Source organism: Brassica rapa, chromosome A07 (assembly GCF_000309985.2).
Source record: "Brassica rapa cultivar Chiifu-401-42 chromosome A07, CAAS_Brap_v3.01, whole genome shotgun sequence".
In the NCBI taxonomy this organism is placed as follows: domain Eukaryota; kingdom Viridiplantae; phylum Streptophyta; class Magnoliopsida; order Brassicales; family Brassicaceae; genus Brassica; species Brassica rapa.
This window is the reverse complement of record NC_024801.2, coordinates 25,285,656-25,298,091: the sequence shown is the minus strand read 5'-3', so window position 1 is coordinate 25,298,091 and position 12,436 is coordinate 25,285,656. Positions and strand designations below refer to the sequence as shown.

The following is a 12,436-nucleotide window of genomic DNA, read 5'->3' as shown; positions in this document are numbered from 1 at the left end:
GCGTGTTCTATGCTTTAGAGAGTTTTATGTTTCTGTGTCTTACAACTTTGAGTAGAGACCTCTATTTATACTAGACCTAATCATGTTAATCCTTGTTGTATAAGGAATAACATATATCCTAAAGCTATAAGGAATACTTAGACTTAACCCATATTCTTTATGTCTTGTTTCAGGTCTAAAACCGAAGCCCATAAGCAGCCCACCAGATGGCCCAAGAGACACAAGCCTCACAGCTTGCAAAAGTGGTGCGGAGGAGAAGCAAGAGTGTGAAGTAGGAGGGTGAAAAAGATGGTAATAAAGCAATTACAGTGGCTTCGAGTCATCATCGTATTTCTTTGTTTCTGAGGTTCTGTTGTAAGTAATGTGTTATGTTGTATTAGAGCTGTAAACTGGGCGAGCCCATGTCCATTAGTCCATATCCATTTGTCCATTCATTGTTTGTGGACAGCAAAGTGATCATGTCCATTAAGAACCATGTCCATTAAAGACCATACCCACTAACACCCATATTTTTATGGGCTGCCATGGGGTCCATAATGACCATATAAGAAAATTTTAAATTTTAATTTATAAGCATACAATTATATATAAAAGTTCATAAAATTAAAATTCATCCATAAATTCAAAAGTACAACAATACATAAGTTCATAAATACAACAATTACGGTTTTGGTGGGAAAAATTGATTTTGCAGTTTTGGCGGAAAAACTCGATTTTGCAGTTTTGACGGAAAAACTCGATTTTGCAGTTTTGACGGAAAAACTCGATTTTGCAGTTTTGACGGAAAAACTCGATTTTTCAGTTTTGGCGGAAAAAACTCATTTTTGCGGTTTTGGCGGAAAACTCGATTTTCTGATTTTGGCAGAAAAACTCGATTTTTCGGTTTTGCCATGGGGTCTATAATGACCATATAAGAAAATTTTAATTTATAAGCATACAATTACATATACAAGTTCATAAAATTAAAATTCATCCATAAATTCATAAGTACAATAATACATAAGTTCATAAGTACAACAATTTCGGTTTTGGCGAGAAAAATCGATTTTGCGGTTTTGGCAGAAAAACTCGATTTTTCGGTTTTGGCGGGAAAATTCGATTTTGCGTTTTGAAGAAAAACTCGATTTTCTGGTTCTGACGGGAAAATTTGATATTAAAATTTAAGCGAAAAAATCGATTTTACGAGTTTAGCGGAAAAACTTAAATTTTATAAGCCTTAAGTTTTGTGATCATTGGATAGTCCACGTCCATAAAGCCCAAAACCAATAAAGACCATTTTCTTAATGGTCTTCCACATTTTGTCCAATAAAAACTAATGGGAAAAATAGGTTTGTCCATATTAAACCCGTTTGTATATGGATATGGGCAACCATTGGACGGCCCGCCCATTTGACACCTCTATGTTGTATGCTCCTCCACTCGCTCTCTTAAGAAGAAGAAACTCCTTAGTGGGAATGTACTTAGAAAGTCTTACGTCAACTCGTCGGTGGATTCGATTGACTTCTCGAAGTCTTCAGCTCCCTCTTGTCAATGAAATGAGGTAATTGACCGACCTCAAAAACTTCCACACAAAACCATTATTAACTAAACAATCAACTTCAGTTTTCCTTCAGTCCTTTAAATACAACCGGTTTGTGTTTTCTGTGAACCATTCAAAGAGAAACTCAAAAACAAATGCACCATCAAGAGTCAAATCAACAAAGAATCACAAACTTTGCATTCTTTCTACCATTTATTTATCCAACTTGTTCTTCACAAATCCATACACTATGTCCATCTGAAAATCGTATGGTAATTTGTCTCACGAGTCAAGCAAGAGACGAGACTACGCGCTGTTGGTTTCCAAACTGATTTTTTGTTTATTTGACATTTGAAAGCCCATTATTATGAACTACCAGTAGCATCACATTATATTTTTATAACGGAAATCAATAAGCACAGACAGATTACAAAAAAATAATTACAAAATTGATTTATAATTTCCTTATCGTATAAACTTTATAATTTGTCTTGGGAAGAAGGTAAAGAAACACCTTTTAGCAAGTATAAAATCATGGGTGTTAGAAAACCAATAAAAATCTTCGTGTTGTATCACTGGGTACGTAGGGCCATAGGGGGAAGATTGAGTATGTGTGAGGGACAAAAGTTGTTGCTTAGTTTCAAAATCTCATCTTCCATTAGTCTCATGCAACCCCTTTATCTTTTACATGAGGAAAATGTATAAGTATAACGATATAGAATTCGAATCCTATTAGTGACAACGAATGATTACAATTACTAATAACACATTACTCTTTCATCACGCGTCTCTGCATAAACCGTGGTAAAGAGATCATATATCCCCGTAACAATAATCATTGTAACAACATCGAGCAGACACCTTGTCCCCTTTTTATTCGCTTTTGTTATTACACAAACACTCCCAGGAAAAAAGAGGGAAGGTCGATGAATAAATTAATGATTAACATACATAAAAAGAGGAACTTAAGGTATCAATTTCGTCTCCATTACACTAAACATTCTTTTGATTAAGTCCCAAGACTCGGCGCCGTTATCTTGGCGCCATTCACGCTTCCTCCTATTCTTATCTTTTGTCTCCTCTTTTTAAGTTTAAAATCCCTTTAAACCCTAACCTAATTTAACTATAAACTACCTAACTATACCCTAAAAGCAACATATGAACATAGTATCTAGCTCCCTAATATCCAGTTATCCTCATTTTAGTGGCCTGGGAACTAACACTAACCATATAAAAAAATTACTAAGCGGTAAGTAAACATCAAAATAATTAAATACAAAGTGAACATGTGATGTAACAATTTAAGTAATGTTTTCAAAATATTTTATTTCATAAATGGTAGTATAACTTGAGTCTCTTCTGATTTTCTTTTTATAAAAGTGAAAATATAATGTAAGAGCATCTCCAATGGTGTTTCCACTATTGGAGTCTTTAAATATATATTTTACTATTTTTTTTTTAAGAGTTTAGGATTCTAATAAAATTTGTATGTCCAATGGTGTTACCAGGAATGGAATCCGTAAGAATAAAAAATTAATAAATTTTAAAACATGGAAAAATAAGATAATTTTTTTATATTTATTTATTACATGATTAAACATATAAAATTACAATAATTATTAATTTTCATCCCCAAATTTGTTCCAAATATTTTCAATTAAATCGAAATCACATTGAAATCGACATGCAAGCTCCCCAAGAAGAAACCCTAATCGAATAAACCTACGAATCAAGAGAGGAAGCCACTGATTTTAGCTGATCTACACCGAGGATCGGAATCGCCTTACGAGGAATCAGAACTTTTTTTTTTCGTGACCGAATGATTTTTTGACGACAAAATAACTCGAGATTATACCGGCTTCGTTTGCCACGTCGATAAGGATTGGGTATCGAAAACCTCTTCCATAAGGATTAATCCTTCTTAACCCGAGCCCATTTATTATTATTAAAATCGAAAACCCATAAGAATTTGGGCTTAAGGATTCGATAAATACAGCGTTGTGGTTGCTCTAAGCATCATATAAAAATAACAGATATAGCACTGGTTATACTATCATTTTGTAATATAAGGCTGCTCATGTTCAGGAGAAATATACTCCCCTACTAGATATTAAATTATATGGTTTAAACTTCGTTCTAACGAAATATTCAGATCTACGGGTCAATAGCCTCTTTATTATTATCAAAAAATATACAGTATCAAACAATATAATGATATAATACTTTACTTCACAAATCTCCCTAAAATCAATAATCTTATTAAACAACCCCACTTTTGAATTTGGCTTTTGACCATCACAGTGTAACGTTCAGGCAGACGCAAAGTCTTAACGTGCGTTTATATTTCCGTAATTTTTTTTTTTTTTTTTGATCAAATATTTCCGTAATTCATGTACCGGTTTTTAAACAAATACTACTACTTGCTTCTTAGGAAACAGGAGACCGTTAAGCCTTAATTCCATTTCCTACTAATGGCAAACCTAGTTTTATTCCATTTTCCGTCATAAAATTCTCTATTTTTCAACATTTTACGAAAACATTCAGCTGACATTAAAAAGAGGAATTTAAATGGATAAACATATAAGGTAATCAGTAGACAGATAAAGAAAAAGGGGACTTGGTCGGATAAATTAATCTAACAATTTAACCAGAAAAAGGTTTAGATTGGAGAAATTAAGGTTAATTAAGGCCACTTTCTCCCAAAAAGCCGTATTCATCGCTTCCATCAGCGCCGGATCAAATCCCTCTCTCTCACACTTTCCCTGTATATAAATATGTGGACCTTCACATCATAGATTCGTACCTCAAAACTCATAAAGTACTCAACTTCTCCGTCTTTGGACAATGACTTCTCTGTTCTTTTTAGTTCTCCTTTCCTCGCCTATTCTCACGAGAAATGTTGAAGCTAATCCAAATTACAGAGAAGCACTCTCCAAGTCATTGCTCTTCTTCCAAGGTCAGCGATCAGGTCGTCTCCCTAGAGACCAGCAAGTCTCCTGGAGGGCTAGCTCCGGCCTTTCTGATGGTTCAACCGCTCATGTACACCCTCAAACCATTATACAAGTTATAGCTATGTCAAGTAACAACTGATAACTAAGCTAATGTGAATATTGCAGGTGGACTTAACTGGTGGGTATTACGACGCGGGAGATAACATCAAGTTCAACTTCCCAATGGCGTTTACCACCACTATGCTTTCATGGAGCACGCTTGAGTACGGTAAGCGGATGGGTCCTGAGCTCAAAAACGCACGTGAGAACATCCGTTGGGGAACTGACTATCTCCTGAAATGTGCTAGAGCCACTCCGGGGAAGCTTTATGTTGGGGTAGGAGATCCTAACGTTGATCACAAATGCTGGGAACGTCCTGAAGACATGGACACGCCTCGTACAGTCTACTCTGTTTCCTCGTCTAACCCTGGCTCTGACGTAGCTGCTGAAACCGCAGCAGCTCTGGCCGCAGCTTCTATGGTTTTCAGGAAAGCTGATCCTAAGTACTCGCGCTTGCTGCTGGCGACAGCTAAGAACGTGATGCAGTTTGCTATTCAGTACAGAGGCGCTTACAGTGATTCCCTCTCTTCATCTGTCTGTCCTTTCTACTGCTCTTACTCTGGTTACAAGGTCTGCTTCTCTTATCCCCTGAAACTCCTTTACTTGCTACATTGGATCCTCAATACTAAAATGTGAATTTATGATAACAGGACGAGCTGATGTGGGGTGCTGCGTGGCTACTGAGAGCAACCAACAACCCGTATTACGAAAACTTAATAAAATCTCTAGGAAGTGGAGATCAGCCTGACATCTTCAGCTGGGACAACAAATACGCTGGCGCCTATGTTCTTCTCTCACGGGTGCGTCTAACTATTACAATTCTCACTATTAGACTCATCAACTCACAACAAAGCTTGTTACTTTTTTTAACAGAGAGCATTACTTAACAAAGACAGCAACTTTGAACAATACAAACAATCAGCTGAGAATTTCATGTGCAAGATCCTCCCAAACTCTCCCTCTTCCTCTACACAATACACTCAAGGTAAAGCAAAGCTTAGTCACAATCACTAATCCTAATCAATCTAACTCTCTAAAACGTTATCAACAGGAGGACTAATGTACAAGCTACCACAGAGCAATCTCCAATACGTAACAGCCATCACATTCCTCCTCACAACCTACGCAAAATACATGAAAGCGACACGTCACACCTTCGACTGCGGAAGCTCCGTCATCGTCCCCAACGCACTGTTAAGCGTATCGAAGCAGCAAGTGGACTACATCCTCGGAGAGAATCCGATCAAGATGTCGTACATGGTCGGATTCGGGCAAAGCTTCCCGAAGAGGATCCACCACAGAGCGTCGTCTCTCCCTTCGCACGCGCTTCTCTCGAAACCTTTGGGATGCAACGGCGGGTTTCAATCGTTCTACAGTCAGAACCCTAACCCTAACGTTCTCACGGGAGCGATCGTGGGAGGGCCGAATCAGAGCGACGGGTATCCGGATCAGAGGGATGATTATAGTCACTCCGAGCCGGCGACTTACATCAACGCGGCGTTCGTCGGACCTTTGGCGTACTTCGCCTCCGGTAGATCGGCTTGAAATCGGATCTGCCACGTCATTTCTCCGGTGTGTGTAGTTCCTTTTGTTTTATAGTTAGATCCGTTGGCACAAGCCTAACGTGAAACTCAAGTAAGGGACACGTAATTTAAAATATACAACTCTTAATGGGCTAAGACCCAAATATGATATATTAATGGGCCAGGAAGAAATTCTACTCGTGGTCTTGTGATTATTGGTTTGGAGTATATTTATATTTATATACATTAAATCTAAGCGTCAATAGCTAATGCCTCAAAATTAGCACGACGTGTAGCTTAGCTGCATGAAATTAGTATTGACTTCTACATTATTGAAATTAGTTTTGCGGTTTTTTTCGTTTTGAAAAAGACTTCATTTTTTAAATATCTATATAATATTAGAACCCGAAAAGATAAAATTTATAGAAATACTAGTGTGACTGTGTGAGGTCGGCCAAGGCGAGGTCGACGCAGAGTAACCCGCCAGGTGTCGTAAAAGAAGGGAACAATCCAAGCTGGCTCTGTTAATGCCACGTAGTTACTCAATCATTAGTCAGCCTCATGGGGCCCATCTCCGTGATTCCGACCGTCATTCTCCTTCTCTACCGTTTTCATTAGTTTTCTATTCATTTCAAAATTTAGTCGACCAAGCATTTTATACTATTTTTATTGGTTATGTACAGTGTAGCAATAACAGTGTTTTTGAAAGTAAATCGTAAATCCTTTCTTGCTGATTTGAATCTGGAAGACACACGATTTTTTTTAAAGAACAATTTCTTTTATGTAAACCAACACACACAAATTTGCATAAGATCGATTAAAAAGAATTATTGAAAATTTGTATGTAATACTTAACACACAAACGAAATGACATTTCAACACCGACATCGTTGCATTTGAACCACACGTTGAGATGCCATATTCATAAAGATTTCTTTTTCTTTTAATTTGTTTTTTTTTTCAATAGTTTGAATTGAAATAATGGTGGTGCGACCAGAAAAGAAAGCAAAAAATAGTGAATAACCTAGTAAGCCCTTTTTCGAAAAAAAAAGACTTAGACACGGTTTAAAACTTTAACCTACATTCTTAATTCCCTATGATAATAGTGATTTGAGAAAAATGGTCTAAGCTTAATAGAGTTTTCGCAAAGCACATGATTGCTTTTCTTGGTAAGGAAGAAAGTGAAGTGAACCGGAATATTGGATATAGTAATTTGGTTTGTCGAGGTGTATAGTCTAATCCCCTATATATTAATTGAGAAGCATTTGAAAAGATGTAACCTTAATTTTGTATTAATTAAAAAAGACTCCTTGCTTATGTGGCATATCTAAATGCCTTCTAAATCTATTTTCTAAGAATTCTAGAGCACCTAATATAAAGTATAGTTCAATCTAAAGTTGTCCCGTTTTTCTATAATTATATAACACTATAGAACATTATATTAACATAAAATATAAGAAGTATATATTCTTTCCTTAAATAAAAGCTACGGAATTACCTAATATGATTTACATATATAATGCAATTAATGATTATGAATAATAAAGATTTGATAACAATTTTTGCATCATTCTTCATTTTTGTTTAATTTTATATTATTTAAAAAATTAAACAATCACATTAACCATATAATAAAAATAAATAGATTTTTTCTTATATCTTATATTTTGAATTTTTTAAAATGACTTTAAATTACAAAAATGAGGAAACATTATATGTTATTTTTTTTAAACGGCTTTAAAGTACAAAAATGGGGACACCTTATATGTTACATTTTTCTTATATGTTAGATTTTTTCTTATATGTTATATTTTGAATTTTTTAAAACGACTTTAAATTACAAAAATGTAAGTTTTTCTTAAGTATATGATTAAAAACATTAAAATGACATGTATCAATTCGATGGTTGGTCTGAAAGCTTTTAAAACCATATGGAAGATAAAAGTCAAAATAATTCAACTGTGGAAACAATACTGTTCACTTTTTTCAAGAATGTGTTCGATGAAAAAAATAAGGTTTTTATGTCATAATTTGTTTAATGTCCACTAAAGAACATTATATTAACCTAAAATATAAGAAGTGTGTATTCTTTCCTTAAATAAAAGCTACGAAAACCTAATATGATTTACATATATATGACAATCTATACTATTAAAGCAGAATCCTTCTTAGGATTATGCCCCTGACTTTTTTAAAAAATTACAAAACATACCATTACTATTTTTAATATCTTTAATGATCTACAAAAATATAAAGCCCATTTGATAGGTCCAAATTGAACCATTGTTAACCCATTAAGCTCATTTTGTTTAAAATATATTTAGTGAAAATCATTAAAAAGATTGTTTTATTTTTTTTATATAGGGATTATACATTTAAGAGATAAACAAATATATTAACCCATTATGCCAATTTGTGTAAAATATCTATACTTAGAATCATAAAAAGCATGTTTTATTTTTAAGTTGAGATTATACATTTAAGAAATAAACAAATTAATATATATGATATATTTAAGAATTAAACAAACGACGGATTTGCAGTGCTATATGTGTAAACACAATTTTACTAATAACACATAAATTACATTACAATTTATAAAAATAAAACCATATTAGATAATAAACTATTCACACATACTCGCACTAATTAGAATTACAATTAATAAAAATAAAACCATATTAGATAATAAAATATTGAAACACATCCTCATCTGATTAGAAATAATATTAAAATTGAAAAATGACATTTTAATAGATAAAATACCCGCCCTTTCAAAGGGCGGGTCAGTATCTAGTTAATTATTATGAATAATAAAGATTTGATAACACTTTTTGCATTCTTCTTCACTTTTGTTTTATTTTATATTATTAAAAAAACAATCACATTAACCATATAATAAAAAATAAATTTTTTCTTATATGTTATATTTTTGATTTTTTAAAATGACTTTAAATTTTAAAAATGAGGAAACTTTATATGTTATATATATTTTTTTAAAACAACTTTTAAAATACAAAAATGATGACACCTTATATGTTATATTTTTCTTATATGTTAGACTTTTTCTTATATGTTATATTTTGAATTTTTTAAAACGAATTTAAATTACAAAAAAAGTAAGTTTTCCTTAAGTATATGACTAAAAATATAAAAATGACATGTATCAATTCGATGGTTGATATGAAAGCTTTCAAAACCATATGGAAGATAAAAGTCAAAATAATTCAACTGTGGAAACAATACTGTTCATTTTTTCAAGAATGTGTTCGATGAAAAAAATAAGGTTTTTATGTCATAATTTGTTTAATGGCCAATCCGATCAGCCCATGATAAATTAATTATAATTTTGTTCCATAATTTTTAATAAAAATTGATCCGATAATAAATTATATAATAACAACAAAAAATATTGTATATGTATAAATAAAATGATCAAATATATAAATTATCGATAATATATACAAATAAACTTACCCTGCGCAAGGCGCAGGTCTTAATCCTAGTAGTAATGAAAATCAAAGCCAATGGTATATTTTTTGATTCAAAGCTAGGTTAGATCCAAGAATGAAATAAAAATAAAAACAGTCATTTCAAGCAATGAAAATCAAATATTCAAATATTCATGCATGGGGGGATCTATCCAATTTTCTTTTGAAAAATATCCAGCGGAGAAAGCGTACAGATAAAGACGTTTTTAAAATGATATTTAAAAAAAAAAACTGTATACAGCTAAGCACATCATTTTGATTAGAAGGCAACTATATTAAGGAAACCTTAAAGTAAAGAAATAAATCAAGATTCAAAAAAAAAAAAAACTGTGGACCGCTAACAATCATCTTATATACATTGTTCCTAAATTCTTTTCTATATATAAAACCTATCTCTAAATCTCTCTTCTGTTCTGTCCATTGTCTTCGCGGATCAGAGTGCTTGTCAACTCTACAGTTTGAAAATCTTTTGTTTGACTCTTCTCCTTTCCTTTTTACACCACAACGGCTTTTAAAACATACTGGCAGAGACTGAGGTAGATCGCCGGATTCTCATCGGAGACGGCCCCGTTGAAAAGGCTTTTTTTTCTACGATTCTCTCTTTAGGTATTTTATTTACTCCAACTATTTTCCGCTCAATTGGATCTTGAAATTGCCTTTTCTCTTGTTATGGGTCGTTCTCTTCCTTCTCTGTTCAATTTAGCTTCTTGAAACCATAAGGCTCTGTATTCCTTTGTGTGTCTGATACGTATCTTTGATGACAGGTGTCTGCACTGGCCATCTAGTGTTTGTTTGGTGATCTGATTCTTGACTGGATGTGAAATGCAAAGATCACGGAAAGCTCTTCTGATTAGAAGAAGAAGAGCTTCTGAGAGTGCTTCTAATGGAAGGAACCGCCTCTACAAAGTTTCTTTGTCTCTCGTTTTCCTCATTTGGGGGCTTCTCTTGCTCTCCACGTTGTGGATCAGCCATGGAAATGGTGAGAAAGGTAACCTTTAAGCTCCTAATTTGGCTAACATCTGCTTTTCAGAGAACGTACACTCATGAATATGTGTATTAAAATCTTACTCGTGGGTATTTGCAGGTGATCCACAGGATGCTAGTGCAAATGAGACAGCTGGACATGTTGATGCACCATCACTAGACTCTACTTTAGTTCATTCTACTCTTGATTTAGCTTCAGCCGAAAGAATCAAAGACGTGCACATTATATCAAAGCAAGTAGACGTCAATAACACAGTTGCAGCAAATGTTACAGAAGGCAAAGACAGTGACTTTGTGAAGCAAAGTGAGATGACTAATAATGATTCAGGTCTAGTGAATGCTTCAAAGCTTGATCATCTCTCTCGTGCTGTTCCCTTTGGCCTTGATGAGTTCAAGAGCAGACCGTCCAACTCCACAGACAAATCTTTGTCTAGCCAAGTCAGCGGCGTGACTCACAGGATGGAGCCTGGTGGGAAAGAGTACAACTACGCAGCAGCTTCAAAAGGAGCTAAGGTATTGTCTTGTAACAAGGAAGCAAAAGGAGCTACAAGCATCATAAGCCGGGACAAAGACAAGTACCTACGGAACCCGTGTTCAACTGAAGAGAAGTTCGTTGTCTTAGAACTTTCAGAAGAAACGTTGGTGAACACAATCAAGATTGCAAATTTCGAGCATTACTCTTCTAATCTCAAGGACTTTGAGATTCTTGGAACCTTGGTTTATCCTACTGATGCATGGGTTCATCTGGGGAACTTCACAGCTTTAAACATGAAGAACGAGCAGAACTTTACACTCGGTGATCCACAGTGGGTGAGATATCTAAAGCTAAGTTTCCTAAGCCATTACGGTTCAGAGTTTTATTGCACCTTGAGTTTACTAGAAGTTTATGGAGTGGACGCTGTGGAACGAATGCTAGAGGATTTGATATCTATCCAAGACAAAAACATAGCGAGACCTCAAGAAGAACAAAAAGAGAAGAAGGAGAGCGATGACGACATGAGTAAACAAAAGGAGAAGGAAGAAGAAACCTCACCAGAGAGTGCGGTTGAAGTATCGAATGAGAGAAAAAAGCTGCCAGATGTGGTGGAAGAGATAAAACATCATCAACCAGGGAGCAGGATGCCAGGGGACACGGTGTTGAAGATACTGATGCAGAAGATAAGGTCGCTGGACTTGAGCTTGTCAGTGCTGGAGAGTTACTTGGAGGAAATGAGTTCTAGATACGGTAATATATTCAAGGAGATTGATCAGGAGGCGAGCAAGAGAGAGGAGGAGGTGGCGAAGATGAGGCTAGAGGTAGATAGAATGAAGGAGAGTGAAGAGAAGATTAAGGAGGAAGCAATGGAGATGAGAGAGTGGCGAAGTAGAGTAGAGATAGAGATTGAGAAGGGCGAGAAGGAGAAGGAGAAAGTGAAAGAGAGGTTGGAGCTAGTGTTGGAAAGAATGGAGTGGATGGAGAAGAAAGGTGTTGCTGTGTTCACCATCTGTGTTGGGTTTGGGGCTATCGCGGTTGTAGCTGTGCTTCTTGGTAAGGGTATCGGTCGAGCAGAGATGACTGGTAGCTTGGCTTGGCTGATGTTGTTGATAAGCTCTACATTCCTTATGTTTGTTTTGTCTCTTTGAGCTTTTCAGTTTTGTTCTAGTTTTTATTGTAGAGGAGGTAGTTGCGTCTTTTCTTATACCGAATAAAATATTCATCTTCAGATGATGATTAGTTTTGTTGTGCTCAAATTTCCAGTTCAATTGGTTTTTGCTAGTTACTATGGTTCTCTTATGCCAATTCGTATGATAAATTTTGGAGGTTGATTGTTTATAGATTTTGAAATAGTTTTTGGATTTTGTTTCTGAAAAAAACAATTTTTAGACAAT

General features: G+C 34.8%; 2 protein-coding genes and 1 long non-coding RNA gene across 5 annotated transcripts; 2 read left to right on the top strand and 1 right to left on the bottom strand.

Annotated features, from left to right (window-relative positions):
* Nucleotides 1–2,841: 2,841 nt before the first annotated feature.
* Nucleotides 2,842–4,817, bottom strand: LOC117126458. The gene is made up of 2 exons (XR_004449042.1): nt 4,647–4,817; nt 2,842–4,565 (listed from the first exon to the last, which is right to left on the bottom strand). It is a non-coding gene; the product is annotated as an uncharacterized LOC117126458 (long non-coding RNA).
* On the top strand, nt 4,311–6,944 carry LOC103831659 (endoglucanase 9). The gene is made up of 5 exons (XM_009107558.3): nt 4,311–4,558; nt 4,636–5,139; nt 5,220–5,369; nt 5,443–5,554; nt 5,621–6,944. Exons 1-5 carry the CDS (start codon nt 4,364–4,366, stop codon nt 6,112–6,114), a joined length of 1,455 nt encoding a protein of 484 aa, XP_009105806.2. The 5' UTR covers nt 4,311–4,363; the 3' UTR covers nt 6,115–6,944.
* A 2,261-nt stretch (nt 6,945–9,205) lies between these two features.
* Nucleotides 9,206–12,332, top strand: LOC103831654 (SUN domain-containing protein 4). Of its 3 annotated transcripts, none has more exons than XM_009107553.3 (3): nt 9,206–10,189; nt 10,348–10,562; nt 10,668–12,332. In XM_009107553.3, the coding sequence occupies exons 2-3, from the start codon at nt 10,406–10,408 to the stop codon at nt 12,188–12,190; spliced, it is 1,680 nt and encodes a 559-aa protein (XP_009105801.1). In that variant the 5' UTR covers nt 9,206–10,189; nt 10,348–10,405; the 3' UTR covers nt 12,191–12,332. The 3 variants fall into 3 exon arrangements, with proteins under 3 accessions (XP_009105801.1, XP_033130227.1, XP_009105799.1); XM_033274336.1 differs by having other exon boundaries at nt 9,207–10,147; nt 10,346–10,571; XM_009107551.3 differs by having other exon boundaries at nt 9,208–10,189; nt 10,348–10,571.
* The last annotated feature ends 104 nt before the right edge of the window (nt 12,333–12,436 follow it).

Bases quoted from the DNA above. Each gene is read 5' to 3' on its own strand.
- LOC103831659 (XM_009107558.3), top strand. From the start codon at position 4,364: ATGACTTCTCTGTTCTTTTTAGTTCTCCTTTCCTCGCCTATTCTCACG. The intron at 4,559-4,635 runs GTACACCCTCAA...TGAATATTGCAG, and splicing joins CTGATGGTTCAACCGCTCAT to GTGGACTTAACTGGTGGGTA. The intron at 5,555-5,620 runs GTAAAGCAAAGC...CGTTATCAACAG, and splicing joins CTCTACACAATACACTCAAG to GAGGACTAATGTACAAGCTA.
- LOC103831654 (XM_033274336.1), top strand. From the start codon at position 10,406: ATGCAAAGATCACGGAAAGCTCTTCTGATTAGAAGAAGAAGAGCTTCT. The intron at 10,572-10,667 runs GTAACCTTTAAG...GGGTATTTGCAG, and splicing joins CCATGGAAATGGTGAGAAAG to GTGATCCACAGGATGCTAGT.